The sequence below is a fragment of the Ipomoea nil genome, unplaced genomic scaffold (genome assembly GCF_001879475.1).
Source record: "Ipomoea nil cultivar Tokyo-kokei standard unplaced genomic scaffold, Asagao_1.1 scaffold1043, whole genome shotgun sequence".
NCBI lineage: Eukaryota > Viridiplantae > Streptophyta > Magnoliopsida > Solanales > Convolvulaceae > Ipomoea > Ipomoea nil.
The window spans coordinates 1,218,599-1,234,236 of NW_017617471.1; the positions used below are offsets into that span (position 1 = coordinate 1,218,599).

General features: G+C 38.8%; 4 protein-coding genes across 6 annotated transcripts; 2 read left to right on the plus strand and 2 right to left on the minus strand.

Annotated features, from left to right (window-relative positions):
- The first annotated feature begins 400 nt into the window (after positions 1–400).
- LOC109181777 (calcium homeostasis endoplasmic reticulum protein) lies at positions 401–3,980 on the plus strand. The gene is made up of 4 exons (XM_019331687.1): positions 401–624; positions 1,436–2,496; positions 2,633–2,916; positions 3,066–3,980. The coding sequence occupies exons 2-4, from the start codon at positions 1,496–1,498 to the stop codon at positions 3,788–3,790; spliced, it is 2,010 nt and encodes a 669-aa protein (XP_019187232.1). The 5' UTR covers positions 401–624; positions 1,436–1,495; the 3' UTR covers positions 3,791–3,980.
- Positions 3,981–4,489: 509 nt separating this feature from the next.
- Positions 4,490–7,304, minus strand: LOC109181778. Its single transcript, XM_019331688.1, has 3 exons — positions 6,517–7,304; positions 5,875–5,991; positions 4,490–5,779 (listed from the first exon to the last, which is right to left on the minus strand). The coding sequence occupies exons 1-3, from the start codon at positions 6,895–6,897 to the stop codon at positions 4,658–4,660; spliced, it is 1,620 nt and encodes a 539-aa protein (XP_019187233.1). The 5' UTR covers positions 6,898–7,304; the 3' UTR covers positions 4,490–4,657.
- A 1,434-nt stretch (positions 7,305–8,738) lies between these two features.
- LOC109181780 (UPF0496 protein At3g19330-like) lies at positions 8,739–11,321 on the plus strand. Of its 3 annotated transcripts, XM_019331691.1 has the most exons (4): positions 8,739–9,103; positions 9,911–9,994; positions 10,090–11,186; positions 11,224–11,321. In XM_019331691.1, the coding sequence occupies exons 2-3, from the start codon at positions 9,922–9,924 to the stop codon at positions 11,136–11,138; spliced, it is 1,122 nt and encodes a 373-aa protein (XP_019187236.1). In that variant the 5' UTR covers positions 8,739–9,103; positions 9,911–9,921; the 3' UTR covers positions 11,139–11,186; positions 11,224–11,321. The 3 variants fall into 3 exon arrangements, with proteins under 3 accessions (XP_019187236.1, XP_019187235.1, XP_019187237.1); XM_019331690.1 differs by having other exon boundaries at positions 10,090–11,321; XM_019331692.1 differs by lacking the exon at positions 8,739–9,103 and having other exon boundaries at positions 9,132–9,994; positions 10,090–11,321.
- LOC109181779 (IAA-amino acid hydrolase ILR1-like 3) lies at positions 11,231–13,762 on the minus strand. The gene is made up of 5 exons (XM_019331689.1): positions 13,302–13,762; positions 12,692–12,817; positions 12,259–12,573; positions 11,850–11,978; positions 11,231–11,742 (listed from the first exon to the last, which is right to left on the minus strand). Exons 1-5 carry the CDS (start codon positions 13,671–13,673, stop codon positions 11,368–11,370), a joined length of 1,317 nt encoding a protein of 438 aa, XP_019187234.1. The 5' UTR covers positions 13,674–13,762; the 3' UTR covers positions 11,231–11,367.
- Positions 13,763–15,638: the final 1,876 nt, after the last annotated feature.

The window sequence follows — 15,638 nt, forward strand, 5'->3', positions numbered from 1 at the left end:
CCATAATCTAATCTATGAACTAAAAATTCCAGAATGAATGAACTAAAATTCCATAATCTATAAACTAAAATTTCAGAATCGATGAACTACAATTCCATAATCAATGAACTATAATTCCATAATCAATGAACTAAAATTCCAGAATGAATGAACAATATAATGTTGTTGCTGGGAATCGAATCTGAATTTTTTGTAAAGGGGAGATGCGCGTTTTTTAATAAAACGACGTCGTTTTGGTATCCGTATGCACCATGCATGGTGCATACGGATGCACAGCATAACGATTGGTCGTAGAGATTGTGGAGGCCCATCTTTTTAGTTGGATTAAACTAATATTGGGGCCTCCAACAACGAATTGGGCGGCCTACATTTTACATCTTCAAACGGGTTGTTACATGGGTTACCCAAATTAAATTCGGGCTCCCATCAAGGTTCTAAGTTCTAATCAGTAAGCATTCTACTACTCACCTTCGGAAACCCCAATCTAATTAGGAACAATCGAATCAGCCACCGCCGGAGAGGCGGTACCTCCGCCGTTCATCGCCACCTCTGAGCTCCGTCACTGCAGTCCTTTGCCGTTCTTCCCTCTGGGAGCAGCGAGCCTTCAACCCCGTACTAGCAAAGGTAACGAGAATATCAATTTTGCATCTTTTTTTTTTTTTTTCGGAATTTTTACTTAGGAATTTATATGTTAGTATATTACTTAGCTGTGTTCGAGCTCATTTCTTTATGATTTGTTTGTAGTTATCTTTCTGCTTAAGTTTAGGGTTAGAGATTTTTGGTATTCGGTGTAGTGGTCAATTACCTGCCATGAGCTAAAGTTCTGAAAATTTTCCTTCCCCGAATAATGGATGATGGCATTTTAGTTATCAGTAAACTAGACTGAGGTGAAGGAATCGCGTTTGAGCTTGGAGGGGGGCTTCAGATTTTAGTAATTTAATATTGTTATTATATAATGAATATGGTGGTCACAGAGCAGAGTGCATTGTTCGTGTTGGGATTATTTCTTTTAATCTCACATTGTGAGGGGAAGGATAAACATGGATGCCATTATAATAAGATAATATCATGATTTTGTCATATGTATGGTTCTGTTCATTTAAGTGTTATTTAACCTGAAATCATTGAAAATTTCGCTGAAAAGATGAGGTGATGAGACCTAAAAAAGTAATCAATGAAGATGGAAATTAATAGATCCAGCCTCAGTAGTTGCTAGCCTAATTTAAATTGGGTGCAGCTGGATATCATCTAGTTTATCCATCACTTTCCAGCAAAAGGGGAAAAAATCCCATAGAATTATTTAAAATCTTTTTCGTTTTGTAGAATTAAAAATAAATTTCCTTCTTATTTTTGCTGCATTTTTTCTTGTGTTGCTTGCTTATCTGCTATGGCCAAATGAAGTTTGTTTGATTGTTGTTTTCTGTTATTTGAATAGGTGTTGGAGGGCTTGCGTAGCTTATTTTTGTAGATGTGCTATTATTTTTTCTGAGAGCCGATGGATCGACCTCCCCATGATTATGCAGCTGCTATGGCATTTGCCCAACAACAGCACCAAGCGGCTAATATGCAACAGCAGCAACAGTTTGGTTTTCACCCACAGCATCAACAATTTCCTCCATCAGGTCATGGCCCTCCATTTTTACCTCCACAATCTTCTCTTCAACAGTTCCCTTACCCTCGCCCATCACAGATTCATCCTCATGCTCCACCTCCTCCTCACCTGCTTCACCTACAGCAACAGCAGCAGCATCCTCCCCCAGCTTTTCCGCCACACATGCCTCCTCACCTTGCTCCATCACCCTTTCAGGGCCCTTATGATTCTCCACCACCTCCTGCTCCTCCACCTTCTGATCCCGAACTTGTAAAGCGCATCGATAAAGTGATTGAGTATGCTGTCAAGAATGGTCCCGAGTTTGAAGCCATGATCCGTGAAAAACAGCAAGACAATCCAGGTTATAGCTTCCTATTTGGTGGTGAAGGCCATTATTACTACCGCTACAAGCATTGGATGGCTACACGACCAGCAGGAGGCCCTTTCAATTCTCCTTTCCCATCCTCTTCTATGCAAATGGTGCACCCTCCAAATCCTATGTTGAGTCCTTCTCCATTAACTGCTCCACAGTATAATGCTTCCCCTGCTGGTGGGGCTTCAGCACCAGTGTTGGGCCCGCCTCATTTACATCAACCTCCTTTCCCACCCTTCTATGATCAGCAGCACCCTCAGTCTTTTGGCCGTCCTGATTATGATAATTCATATAGGTCTTTCAAAAGTCATTCTAGACCTCTTCCTCCTGATGTTGACATGGAGTTAAATACTGTTCTCAACAGTCTTACTGGTACAAAAGAGTCAATTAAAGGGGCCAAGAATTGGTTCATGCAGAGGTCTCCATTTATACCTGCTTTGGCTGAGGCTCTTAGAGATAGAGTGTTTTCTCTGGATGATTCTGAAAGGCAACTGCATATTATTTACCTTGCCAATGACATTTTATTTGACAGGTACAATTTCAAAATGTGTTGGTCCTTAACAAACAGGATGAATAATAGTTTGATGTTGCATTCAAAGATACCTAGCATGAGGGAATATTGAAATCTGATTGTTAATGTTTCCAATTGTGTTTCCTGTGATACACAGCTTGCAGCGGCGAATTAATCCTCGTGAGCTTGACACTGAGGCACTTGCATTTAAACCTGTTTTGGCTTCTATGCTGGCAAGGATTTACCATAATCCTCAAAATAAGGAAGAAAATCAGTCACGACTACAGAAAATTGTGCAGTTTTGGGGATCCAAGGAAGTTTTTGACCAAGACACAATTCGTGCATATGAAAACGAGATGATTGGTGGGCTCCCTGCAAATTCTTTTGGAGGTCCTCAACGTGACTTGTCAACTCTTGCTGCAGATCCCTCTGCTGCTACAGGTATCCATGCCTGATCATCTTAAGTAGAATTTGCAAGATTTTAATGGGTCTCTGCGGGCACTTCCCCAATTGTTAATTGTTGCTTATTGATTTTAACACATTGCATGTTCATTGTTTTGAGAATAAAATAAAATTTCTTGATCGCACAGGAGGAGCAGACCAAAATGTATTACAGTGGAAGCCTGAGGGCCATAGTCCGATCCCAAATTTACCAGATCAAGATAAACAAGTTCCTCATATTCCCTCCATGGCCCCCCAGCAGTTTCACTCTACTTCAGTTCCTCATGCATTTCCCGGGACTTTGCCTGTGCCATCTTCAGTTCCACCGTCAAATCTACCACCAACAACACATCTGATGCCAGCATTGACACCAAGTGCGGGTGAAAAGTTGCCTCCGTATCCCTTGTTTCCACCTGGTCTTATTCCCGGGATGGTTAGAAAAATGCAGATAGGCAGTGGGGTGCCTTACTCCCCCTTGAGCCCTTTGGATATCCCGACTGTTATACCGCCCTCTACTGTTTCTCAATCCGAAATTCTTGAAAGAGTATCAAAATTCTTTAGGGAGATTGGTGAGGTTAACCCATCAGAAGGACCCATGAAACAAGCTGATTCACCCGATGAATATGACGATTATGAGAGAGAGCGAGAGCCTCCCATCCGAAAAGGCGGGGCTTGCATCCCTCCCCCACCTAACCTCCAGGATTCTGATGGAAGTGCAGATCCTGAACCAAAAAGCTCAGGACGACTGGGACTCGGTGCCAGCGCCAATCCAAATGAGGCCAGTCAATATGACGATGTTTACAGTTCTTACCGGAAACAAAGAAGCACCAATTATCATTCAACAATGAGTGCAAGAGCTCCTTCAACTAGGTAGTGAGATGTGTTAACAACTTGAGTTTTGCAGTTATATAGTCCCTAAGAGAGACAAAAAACATGTGATTAAAACAAAATTTTCTTTTTATTTGTACTCTGGTGTTTAACTTTTGTCATATGAATATTTAGTTTGAACTTGTGCATCTTCTAAATTCTAATCCTGTGATTCTGAACCCATAATTTCATGAAAATCTTGTGAGAAAACTATGCAACTTGAATAGGATCTGATGCTCTCGTTTCAGTACATGTATCATGTATGTACTTTGAATTTGAAATTTTGGGGTGACGGGGGAGACCCACAATCACTACCTGAGGGTATGTACGGTAAATTATTGTGTAGACCACGGTCTAAAACGACGTCGTTTTAATGTTCAAAAAAAAATCTTGCTCCGTCCGCTTGTTAGAATAATGAATATTCTGGGATAAGATAATGTATTTTATGAGTTAGAATAATGTATGACGTGCTTGTATTTTTTTCCAACACATTATTATTCCTTTACCATTTGTCAAACACTGTTACTTGCACCAGAAATTCAGAAATTGTACATTGACCTTTTTAGTAAATTTTCCAACAATCCCCTCTATTTAGAATAAAGTTTTCATTTTTATGGTTTTCTTGGCATGCAATTTCAGAGCTTTGCAGTTGCATGTATGTAATCTTGCAAGGGCTGTAAGAATCACAAAGACAAAGTACAGAGAGGGAAAGAAAAAGCATATTTCATAGAAAACATAATAATCAGAGTTACAGCTTGAGATATTATACAAGGATGGTAAAAAGCAGTTCATCATTCCTTCCTAGGATTTGTCAAATGTTTCAGAACAAAACTGGGTTCATGTTAATCCAGAAGAACTAGATCAGACCGACTGCTCATTCTCGTCGTTTTGCTCTTCTTGCGCTCTGCCCTTCCCCTTTGAAATCCGCCAGCCTTGACTTTGGAGTATCGCCATGAGTAACGCTAGATCTTTCAGAAACGGTACCACAAGGATCGTGCAGTTGGTCCCAATGTCGCGATGGACTACACACATCTCTGCCTGAACTTTTCCTAGCAGTAGTTAACGCGTGATCTCTGAGGCCTGCAGCAGCTTTTAGTCTTTGTATTTCTTCCAGATAGCCATATTTCTGGAGTCTCTCGGGGTCTAATCGTTCTTCAGAGTTCTGAATATATCCCGCTCGATTTCCCCAGTCAATTACTACATCCGAAGTGCTCCTCAGAAGAGAAGTGCTTCTTCTGGGTACCTGCCCAGAAACAAAGCTTCTCGTCTTCATTTCAATGCCAGATGGATAAGCCCACTTGTCGTTCTTGTTAGTGTTGTCCACGTTCAACTCAATTGAATGAAGCTCGCTTTCTGCTGAGCTTTCGCCACACTCCACTACATTATCCACTTCCCCGGAATCATCTTTATCCTCGTTCTCATAGGAATTAAACCGAGTTTCACTCAAGTATGCAGCAATTTGTTTGCCAATGTCATAATTTCCTTTAACCTTAGGGCCTCCTCTATCTTCACCATTTTCCCTTGCTAATTCACTACACGTTTGTTCTATTATCTCCCTCGCTCTCTTCTCATTCTCAAGCATTTTCACTGCCTTGGTGAACGAAGCTTTTGTTTCTGACAGCTCCCTCCCGAGTTTCTTGTTTAAGCTCTCAGATCTTCGCCTTAGCTTCCTCTCTACCTCAAGCTCATTGGCAATGGACTCAATCGCGCCCTCAATTGCCTTCTTCTCTTTACCCTTCCAGGCCGCTTTCTCTTCAGCGAAACACTTCATAAGGTAACTAATCTCGTTCTGATCTGAACGAATAAGCTGGTTTACCTGCAAACGTGCCCTTTCGAGTTCAGCATGTAAAGCCGAGACAAGAGACATGCTCGAAGAAGGCGGGCCAGCATGCGCCCAAATCCGGTTGATTATTTTCAGAAGCTCCTTCGACGTTGTGAGAGCAGTGCTAACATCTTTCAGACGGTTTTTAACACTTGCTTGGGATCTGGTCTCCATCTGCAAATTAAAGTAAACGTATGATCATATACGCTTTTAGGCCTTGAAATGTAAGTAAATTTGTACTTAAAAGACACAAAGAAGTTAGCTGCGACCTCCACTAGGCTCGAGCTATCTAAAACTCCAACATTGTGGTTTTCTGTCCTCGTCCTGTGGGAAGAAGAAGTCGATATCCTCTTCTGGTAACTCCCCGTTCCAGATCGATCCATCCTCTGTTCAAAGAAAGATTTTTAACGTTCTTGATCATCGAAGAACAATAACCCAAAGTGTCAAAGGGCAACATAAGTACCTAACTCAACCTAAAAGTCCAGTTAAGATTGTCATATGTGTCATTTTAACTTTGCTGTCTTTAAGATGCAAACCTAAATATGTAAAACATCACCTGCTGTTTATACTACTCCATAGCCAAATCTGAATTAGATTACAAACAAAAATGATCGAAATAACGAGGATGAACTCAAGCTTACATATAATCAATAAAAATTCAGTTTTGTCAAATCTCAAACAAGTGAATATGTGCCATTTTTGCTGTCTTTAAGATACAAAACTAAACATGTAAACATCATCTTCTGTTTATTCTACTCCATAGCTGAATCTGAACTAGCTTACAGACAAAAAAAAAAAACATAAACATAAACATCATTTGCTTCTGTTGATTATACTACTCCATAGCTTAATCTGAATTAGCTTACAGAAAAAAATCATAAAAAATAATGAGGATGAAAGGAACTGCAAACCTCAGAGACTGGGCTGTGAGATGGATCGCACAAATGGGAAGAAGCAGGCCTCATTTTCTCCTTCTTCATCATCATCATCGTCTTCTTGTTCGACGGCAATTCATTCATCTCCCAGAGAGTCGCCGCCAGCTTCCGCGCCGAGATGGGGCGGGATGTCCCCGGGGACTCACCGGCGGCTCTCAGAAACGGCGTCGTTCTCCAGGTCGGCACGGGGGTGTTAGATCTGGACCTTCCCAGTCCGTGCCTGCCCTTCCCCACCACAATGGCCCGCTTGAATCTGTAGCTATGAACAATCGACGATGCAGAAGACGGCGACGAGCAGCCCCTTTTCCGGACTTTGGGTACCAATCCCTCAATCCCCACCCGATTCTGCCTTTGCATTTGCAAAAAAAGAACAGTCTTTCTTTTACTGAAGATCCCGGATCATGAAAAACTCTGGGAGTGGAGAAAAAAACAAATCTTTTTGCTGATTTCCCAGATATGGGATCAAGAAAATGTCTGGGTATTCAAAAACGCTGCCTTGAAATTGAAAAGGGAAAGCAGAAAAGAAGCGCAGTGCGGCGTCGATGAAAGTAAAGGAGGTTTGACTACACTAGTAGTAGAAGTATAAGGACTTTAATGGCGTATCCATGTGCAGTGCAGGGAAGAATACGGTGCATAAACTCATCGTTGCATGTGAGGAGGCTAAAAGAATGTGCTATCGAAATCATTGCTGGCAGGTGAAGGCTACTACGTTGGAGAAGGGAATGTTTTTTCCCATAATTTCTGCTCATTTTACTTCTCTCTCTCTCTCTCTCTCTCTCTCTCTCTCTCTCTCTCTCTCTCTCTCTCTCTCTCTCTGCGTCGTCGTCTTGCCTGTGCCAAATTGTGTTGTGATCAACTCATCCATGAACTTTGATTCAACATTTCATCAGTTTAGAGTTCCATGTTCATTACATTTAAATCCAATCAACATGATGAAATTATTTATTTAGTTGAAGCTGAATATTTTAGATTAAGATATCAAGTATAGAGACATTCAATAATATATTGCTAGAAAATGATATTTTTTATTGTAACGTGTTCAGAACTTGTATTCTTCTTAGTTATAATTGACTAATAACTTCATCTAAAAGTAAAGAATAACGAAGGAATGTTAATCTACTAAAAAATATCGATCAATGTCAATCTATAAAAAATCATCGATCTATGTCAATTTATCAAAAAGTATCAATCATGTCAAAGCGAGTAAGACTATCATCATCCCTAAAACTGGAATGAGGATGGCAATCAACCAAGCCAATTTTATTTTGTTTTTTTTTTCTATATATCAAATTCGATTTATTTGACAACTATGTAGATATAGAGTAGGATCAACATTTGTAATTAAGAGATAAGTGTAATGATAGTTACGGAGTATTGCATAAGAAACAAGAAAGTCAATTGTTTTGTAATGTTCTCATTAAACATACGAGACCCACACGTCTCATTCTTAGGACTTAAGAATGATATTAATTAGGAGAAGGCTTATTTCGTGACTTAAAGATATCTTGGATTACACGATTTATGTTTAATATTGGGGGTATTGGTCGAGGAAGTTTAGAAATTTGTTCAATATCTTTAATTTAGCATGGAAAATAAATATCGTCAAATTGTGGTGAAATGTAATTATTCGAGTTGGACATATCATCAAACAATTTACAAAAAATAAAGTCAAGTAAGCATTAGGTTTGTTTGTCTGAACCATTCACACATTTTTAGATAACAAATAAATCACATTTTCTTGCGAATGTCTTGGTTGATCAAAAATGTCTTGGTTGATCAAAATCAAAGGGTTATCGGTGAGAGTAATTAATTTCCTTTATTTTTTTAAAGTGATAAAATGAAAATTTTGTCGTCATAAAAATTTCATAAAATTGAATATTCTTACTACTTACTCTATTACAATGTTTATTTGTTTATATAGATATTTTCTTGACCTCTCATATAAGAGATCCGCAAAAATAATATTGAGTTTCAAATTATTTCGTATCCTCTCATATATTAAAATAAAATGGCATAAATATAATATATTTTTTAATCAAAAATAGAAAAATTACATAAAACCCTAGATTCATATAATATATTCAGATTGTTTCAAAAAAATAAACTCCGTAATATATTCAGATTCGAATATACTCATAAAACATAATCTTAATTATGGATTAACAACATTAAACTAGATTATATAAGTATTGAGTTATTAATGAAAACTCAACTCGATTTGAAATGTTTCTTCTCCCATTCCTTTTTCTCTTGATATTCCGCCAAAATTCACACGGACAATTCACAAGAAACCTCCACGGCTCCACCCTTTTTCCAGCATTCCAGCAAAAAACGAAGTCGTTACTGTTCCTCCTCCAATCGAAGGGAGTGCAGCACGGAAGATTTTAATCTTCCATTTCTGCCCCCTCTTACCCTGTTCTTCGCCGACAAGCCTATGTTAACTCCCGACAGTTCTGCAGCAAAGCCCATCCTAAGTAGACAACTCCTGCTGTCAAACAATTTCTTACAACTTTCAACCCGTTTGGCTTTCTGGGTTCCATCATTTTCACTCCGTTTTTGCTGGGTAAGATCAATCTTTGAGTTCTCTTGTCTGTATTTGTGATGGCTTGAGGTGAAAGTCCCAGTCTTGCCTAAAAAAGTTCCAATTTTTTTTCTTTTTAACTTCATTTTGGTATTGGAAATGGAAAAAGAGGATTGTTTTGTATGTTTCTTTTGTTGATGCAATGTTTTTCTGTTTTTTGGGTGCCGAGGTAAACTCTGTCTTATGATCCTAGTCGTTACTCGCCTTATTAACAAAACACCATATAATCAGTTTAGATTGTATGTAACTCGCACAGAGTCAAACTTAAAACTGTTTGGGGTTAGATAATTAGGTTGCCCATGAAATGTGTTTCTTGGAGTGAGGAGAAAGTTACAACCTTTGTTGTCGTTTTCCCAATTCCCATGTCTGAACCTGAAGGAATAAAACTGAGCTCATGTCTGATTGGTTATGTTTGGCTTTCTTGTCAATGGAGGCTGTTTCTGAAGAGATTGTTTAATCTGATTATAGTATTATATTCTACTTTTTACATGTTTGGTAAGTTGCAACTTTTATCCATGGGTTATTCACTGTCTACAATCATAAACTGCAAGCCATGATCATAACAAGACTTGTTTCTGTTGGAATTTGATTTGTTTTTGCTTCCTAAGCTGTGGGCATTTGATCAATTTGATTGTTCAGATGGGCATTTTTGAAGCACCTTGCATTCAGAATATGGATATATGGCGATTTCTTTACATTTAGCAGCCTCTATGGCTTAGATTTCTGTAAATTTTACAGTTTTCAATATGAACTAATTACTAATGATCTCCATTTGTACTTGAATCATAGGGCAAGACCAAATGCTGCCCTGTCTCAGGCCGTCATCATCTACAACAACGACAAATACCCAATTTTCACATTCAACCGTGGATGGTAGATTTCGTGAACTCATATCCCCCATCGTGTTTTTTTTTACAGTTTTGCTAATCCCGAATTGTTTTTACTCATATTTCATTAATAAACTGCAGGGATTTCTGTGGCAAACACTCCGAGGTCGAGTAACCAAACGACTCCTTCTGTTGACCTCACTCGAGAATATAACCTTGCGATTCAAACCTCTTCCTGTTGTGAGATATGGTCCAAGATTCACTATGAAGTCCCGTCTGATGAGGATGAAGTTGTTGTTAATTTCCACGATGAGCCACTGCAAGTAGAAGAGGTCCTTAAACCGAGTCGTGAATGTGTTGAAGAAGCGTTTTCTCGTGTTAGACCTGACAACCTTAGCCAACTTGTCATTAACTACTTTAACCATAGTGAGCATACTACTCAATCCTGTCTGAGCCTTATCCAATGCATCCACCGGGCTCGCCAAATATATTCCCCCCTTCATAAACTTATCGATATATTTCCCATAGATTTTGAGACTGCTACCAATTCCTTATCCCGGGCCCAATGTGATTGGGCGTTTGATGCCTTTGTTCAGTTTGACAAACTAGACAATCCCTTCCCAGGCCCCGACTCCTACAGCTTCGTTGATATGCATGGCTGCTTCTCTCAGCTCAAGCAACAACTCGACATTCGTCTTCAAAAGTCACGATCAAAGGTACAACTTCTCCGTCGGGCCACCAAAGGGGCTGCCATATGTTTAACTATAACTACTTTCGGAGTGGTCATATCTGCAATTGTCATAGCTACTCACGCTCTCGTTGCCTTGGTTGCCATTCCCCTATGCCCTCTTCTTTTTACTTCCAAGATGACCAAGGAAGAACTGGTCCATCTAGTGCAACTCGATGATGCCACGAGGGGGATTTTTGTCCTTCACAGTCACCTAGAAACCATTGATTGCCTGGTTTCTCGTTTACATAATTCTGTGGCGGACTACAAGCGCCTTGTCCGGTTTGGCCTTGAAAGAGGCAAGGACAATTATCCCATCCAGGAGGTCATATTGCAACTGCAAAAAAAACATAACAATTTCCTCGATCAGTTGACAGGTCTCGAGGAACATCTGTGCCTTTGTTTCGCTGCTATTAACCGTGCTAGATCTCTCCTCCTTTCTTATTTCCATCTTCACATTTAACAGTTAGTCGCTCTCCACCTGTTTATTTCGATGAGTTTCTGTCATTCTGATGTTGAAAGATGACACTGAACAGTTATTCTTTCTCAGTGATGGGATCATATATGTGACATTTCGAAACAATAGATTCTGAGAATATATGTGGTGTAATGCAACGTTGTTTATTCATGATTTTGTATGTTCACATCCTAACTTGTAAAACATTAAGGATTGGGCGAGTCTCCAAGGAAACCTATTGTTCCTCAACTTGGCCATCCAAGTAAGTAATTGCAACTGCAGCATGAAGAGCTGCTCCTATGGGTAGAGCGCGTTCATCAATGGTGAAGTGAGGATTGTGTATCTCTTTCAAAGGCTTCATCGTCTCATTGCTTACACCAATTACAAAGAACGCAGCTTTCATTCTTTGTGCATAGAAGCTGAAGTCCTCTGCACCCATGGTGATCTGGGCAAGCTCCACGTTTTCCTCACCGAGCAGGATTTCTCCAACTTTCTTTGCGTGTTCATACATTGCTTGATCGTTAACTGTTGGTGGGTAGGGCGTCCGGTCACCCTCCAAGAAAGTAACCGTTGCAGTGCATTGGTGAACTGCTGCTTGAGTCTCGATGATCTGTATGTATTGTAAGCATCTCCAGTGTCGTCATTCATACAAACCAACTGGTTGAGATCTTTATGGTCACAAAGATTTTAGAAAATGCAAAAAACTCAAAAAGTTACCTCTTTGATTCTTTGCTGAAGATATGATGAACCTTCAGAAGTCAAGTAGCGAAAAGTTCCACCAAATTTTACTTGTTCTGGTATCACATTCCCGGCTTTACCAGCCTCAACGTATCCAATTGAAACGACCTGTGCAGCATAAAAGAATGCTTTTTGGTTACTGTTCAGCAAGTCTAACACAAAATTTCACCAAAACTGGAGGATAATGTTAGTGGTGTTGAGCATATAGCCATTAACGTGCAATCCAACTATAAGCTTAAGCTTTTAGTTGAGATGGAGCACATGCTTCAATTTGGTATCAGAGCCAGACCAAAGGCACCACCCATAAGCCTACCTAAATCTCTAAGACTGCCTAATCTATAATCTATGGAGATTCCATAACAATTTGCATATGGAAATGATAACATACCCTGGCCTCAAGGGGATCAGTTTCTCGAGAAACAAGCTGTTGGAGAGCAAGAATGGCCATAGATAGAGCAAGAACAGGGTCTCTGGTTTTATGTGGGGATGCAGCGTGCCCGCCCTTGCCTTGTATTACAGCCCAAAACCTGTTTGATCCAGCAAGCAATGGCCCGGGTCTTGAAGCAATTGTACCAACAGGCATACCTGGCCAAACATGCATCCCAAACATGGATTGAAAATCATCAAGGGCTCCTTCCTTTATCATATGGTACGCGCCACCCATGCCTTCTTCAGCAGGTTGGAAGACAAGCTTAACAGTGCCCTTCAATTTAGAGAGCAGGATTATACAAATGCAGCTAAAATTACTGAATTATGGTAGTTAAAAAAACTTGAACTTTTAACACTCTGCAATTAGATTCTTGCCCTCTCAATTACCATACCTTCAAGCTCTCCTTCCTGTTCTGAAGCAATCTAGCTGCTCCAAGCAGCATGGTGACATGAGCATCATGACCACAAGCATGCATTTTGCCATTAATCTTGCTCTTGTGCTCCCACTCAACCAATTCCTTTGAAAAATATTGCCTTTGTCAAAAACATAGGAAGATGAAAACTCTTTCCCCTACCACAAACAATTTTAGAACTACAATTTCAAGAGGCAATCCCAATCAAATTGGTCAGACCGTTAACTTTGTAACCACAGTGTTACAAGTTCGACTTCCAATACGGAACTACGGACAGGGGCGGCCTATTGACGTTCTTAGTTTGGGTTGATTAGCTATGGATAACCTAGGCTCGTTTAACTCCTTGTACTCCTTTGCCAGCTAGGGTTAACCGTACACACTTCGAATAGTGGCTATGAGTTTCCCTTAATCACCAAAAAAAAGAACTACAATTTCAATCAATCTATCATTAAACTCATGTAATTAGGTAAATCAAAGTCAACCAAGAACTATCTCATCTGCATAAACATTCAAACCCACTGTCTAAAACATCATTTTTGAGAGAAAATTACAAGAATTTCAATTAATCAGAGGTGACAAAAAAAAATACCTGAATTGGGAGAGCATCCATATCAGCTCTCAAGCCAAACCAAGGTTGATTCCCGGAGCCAATAGCAGCCACCACCCCAGTCTTGGCAACCGGCCAGGAATACCCGATTCCCAGCGAGTCAAGCTCGTTTCTGATGAGTTGACTCGTGCGGTGCTCTTCGAACCCCAGCTCCGGGTACTCATGGAGAGTCCTCCGGACCCGTTTCAGCCAATCGAAGAACTCGGGATCCCTGGCCGAGTCCAAGAGATCCCGAGTCAGCTGCGACACAGTCTCCGATCCCAAACGAGTTTGCAGAGAGCAGCAATGCCACGGACTGGATATCGCCACGATTAGGGCGAACCATACGCACCTGAAACTGGCGGAAGCTTTCATGGCAGCTCGCAACGAGATTGTTTCTTGATTTTTGCTTTAATTTGTTGTTGAGTATGGGCCATATACCGGCCTGCCATGATTTCTTTGTCATCTTCAGCAATTGTTTGTTTCCGACAATTAAAATTTAAAATTCCAATCCCTAATCAAATTCTTTTTTTTTTTTTGGGGCAAACTCCCTAAATCAAATTCATAAGATCTCAATCCAATCATAACAAGCCTAAAGTTAATGTTTTTATTGTGGTTTTGTATAAGAGATTTGTAATTTAATTTCTCATCATATTATATTTTAACGAGTATTATCTCATGAGTATTAGTCATCATATTATATTTTAACTAATACTTTTATAATAAGTAGTCAAGTAGGATTAATTTAGTGAAAATATAATAGTCCTTATTACATTTTTATTAATAAATTTACCTATCTTATCCAAGCTTTTATGATTTTTTATATGAAAAAATTATAATATTTTGTGTTTATAATATTCGATATTCTTATTCATGATATTGTAAAATTTGGTAATACTTGTGATGTGTTAGATGGTGATGGTTTGGTGCAAAATTATAAGATAAATTTGTTAGGCAATGTATAATAGTCATGTATGACATACTCGATCAAAATATTATTTGTATTTCAAAAGATATATCGTGTAGCAAGGTGTCGAAAATGTTTGGCGAATCTATAAATTTGGGATATGGTGGCTAGATTCAAGAAGAGAGAATGATGAGCAGAGGAAAGGGAAAAAAAAAAAAACAAAAACAAAAACAAAATAAGGGGGTAAATGCGCCCAACATGGTGCGTGCAATGCATGCGCCATGTCTGGGCGCGACAACGCACTGACTGCGTTTGTTTTTTTCAAAAGGCTGACCCCACACACACACAAAAAAACCTTTGCAGAAGAAAAAACTACTTAACACCCCCACCCCAACCTTTTGTCAAAAAATCAACCCCAAATTTTTATCTCTAAAAAAATCAAACAAAAATCAACATTTGAAGATGCTCTTACAAAACTAAAAATATGTGGTTGATTCTATCTAAATATTTCTTACCATCTATACAAAATTTTGAAGGGGTGTTTGGTTCAAATTATATAAAATAATCAAGGATATATTTTTTGTAATATAAGATTTTTATTTTTAGTTTAAGTTATGCAATTTTTCTTGGGAATGTAACATAACCTTTACATAAGGTTTTTAGCTATTGCAACTTGCAAGGAAACGTGAGATACCCTCTCCTTTTATAGGTATTCTCACATTTCCTTGGCTTATTGCTAATTTTGTCAATTTAATCCATTACTTTAGTTAATTATTGTTCAAACTCTTAGTTTATTATTTATTTATGTTAGTTTTAAATTTATTAAAATATATACAAATATGTTAACAATATTCAAATAAAAATAGTCATCATACCATAAAAAATAACTCTTCAATCAAGTAGATTTATTAGCTTATTTTAATTTACTGATATCTACCCACTATTGGTTACATAATTATATAAAACGTAGCTATCACTTATGGTTAGCATTTGTGTTGTGTTATTGACAATTTCCTTAGGCAATGCATTAATTCGTCACAGCAATATAGGTAATAGGTAGGTGCGTGATTATATAACATGTACTCCGTACTAGATAGTAATTTCACCCTTTAAATGTTGAAAAAAGATACATACATATATATTATAGGAAGTTGCTCAAATGCAGCCGCATCCTTCCGTGCAGTTGTGCGACCATTTTCAGAGTACACTAACAGTGTTAAACAAATAAAAAAATCATGAGTATACAGTAAGAGTTAATTCCAGCAATGGTCCTCCGACTATATTGATTTTCCAAAATTAGTCATTGACTTTTAATTTGGACACTTTATGTCCCTTGACTTTCAATTTCTTTCCAATTGAGGTCCTTTCGTCAGAATACGGTTAATTGAATTTTAAATGAAGGGATAAACTCATCATTTCACCTGCCTATGTAT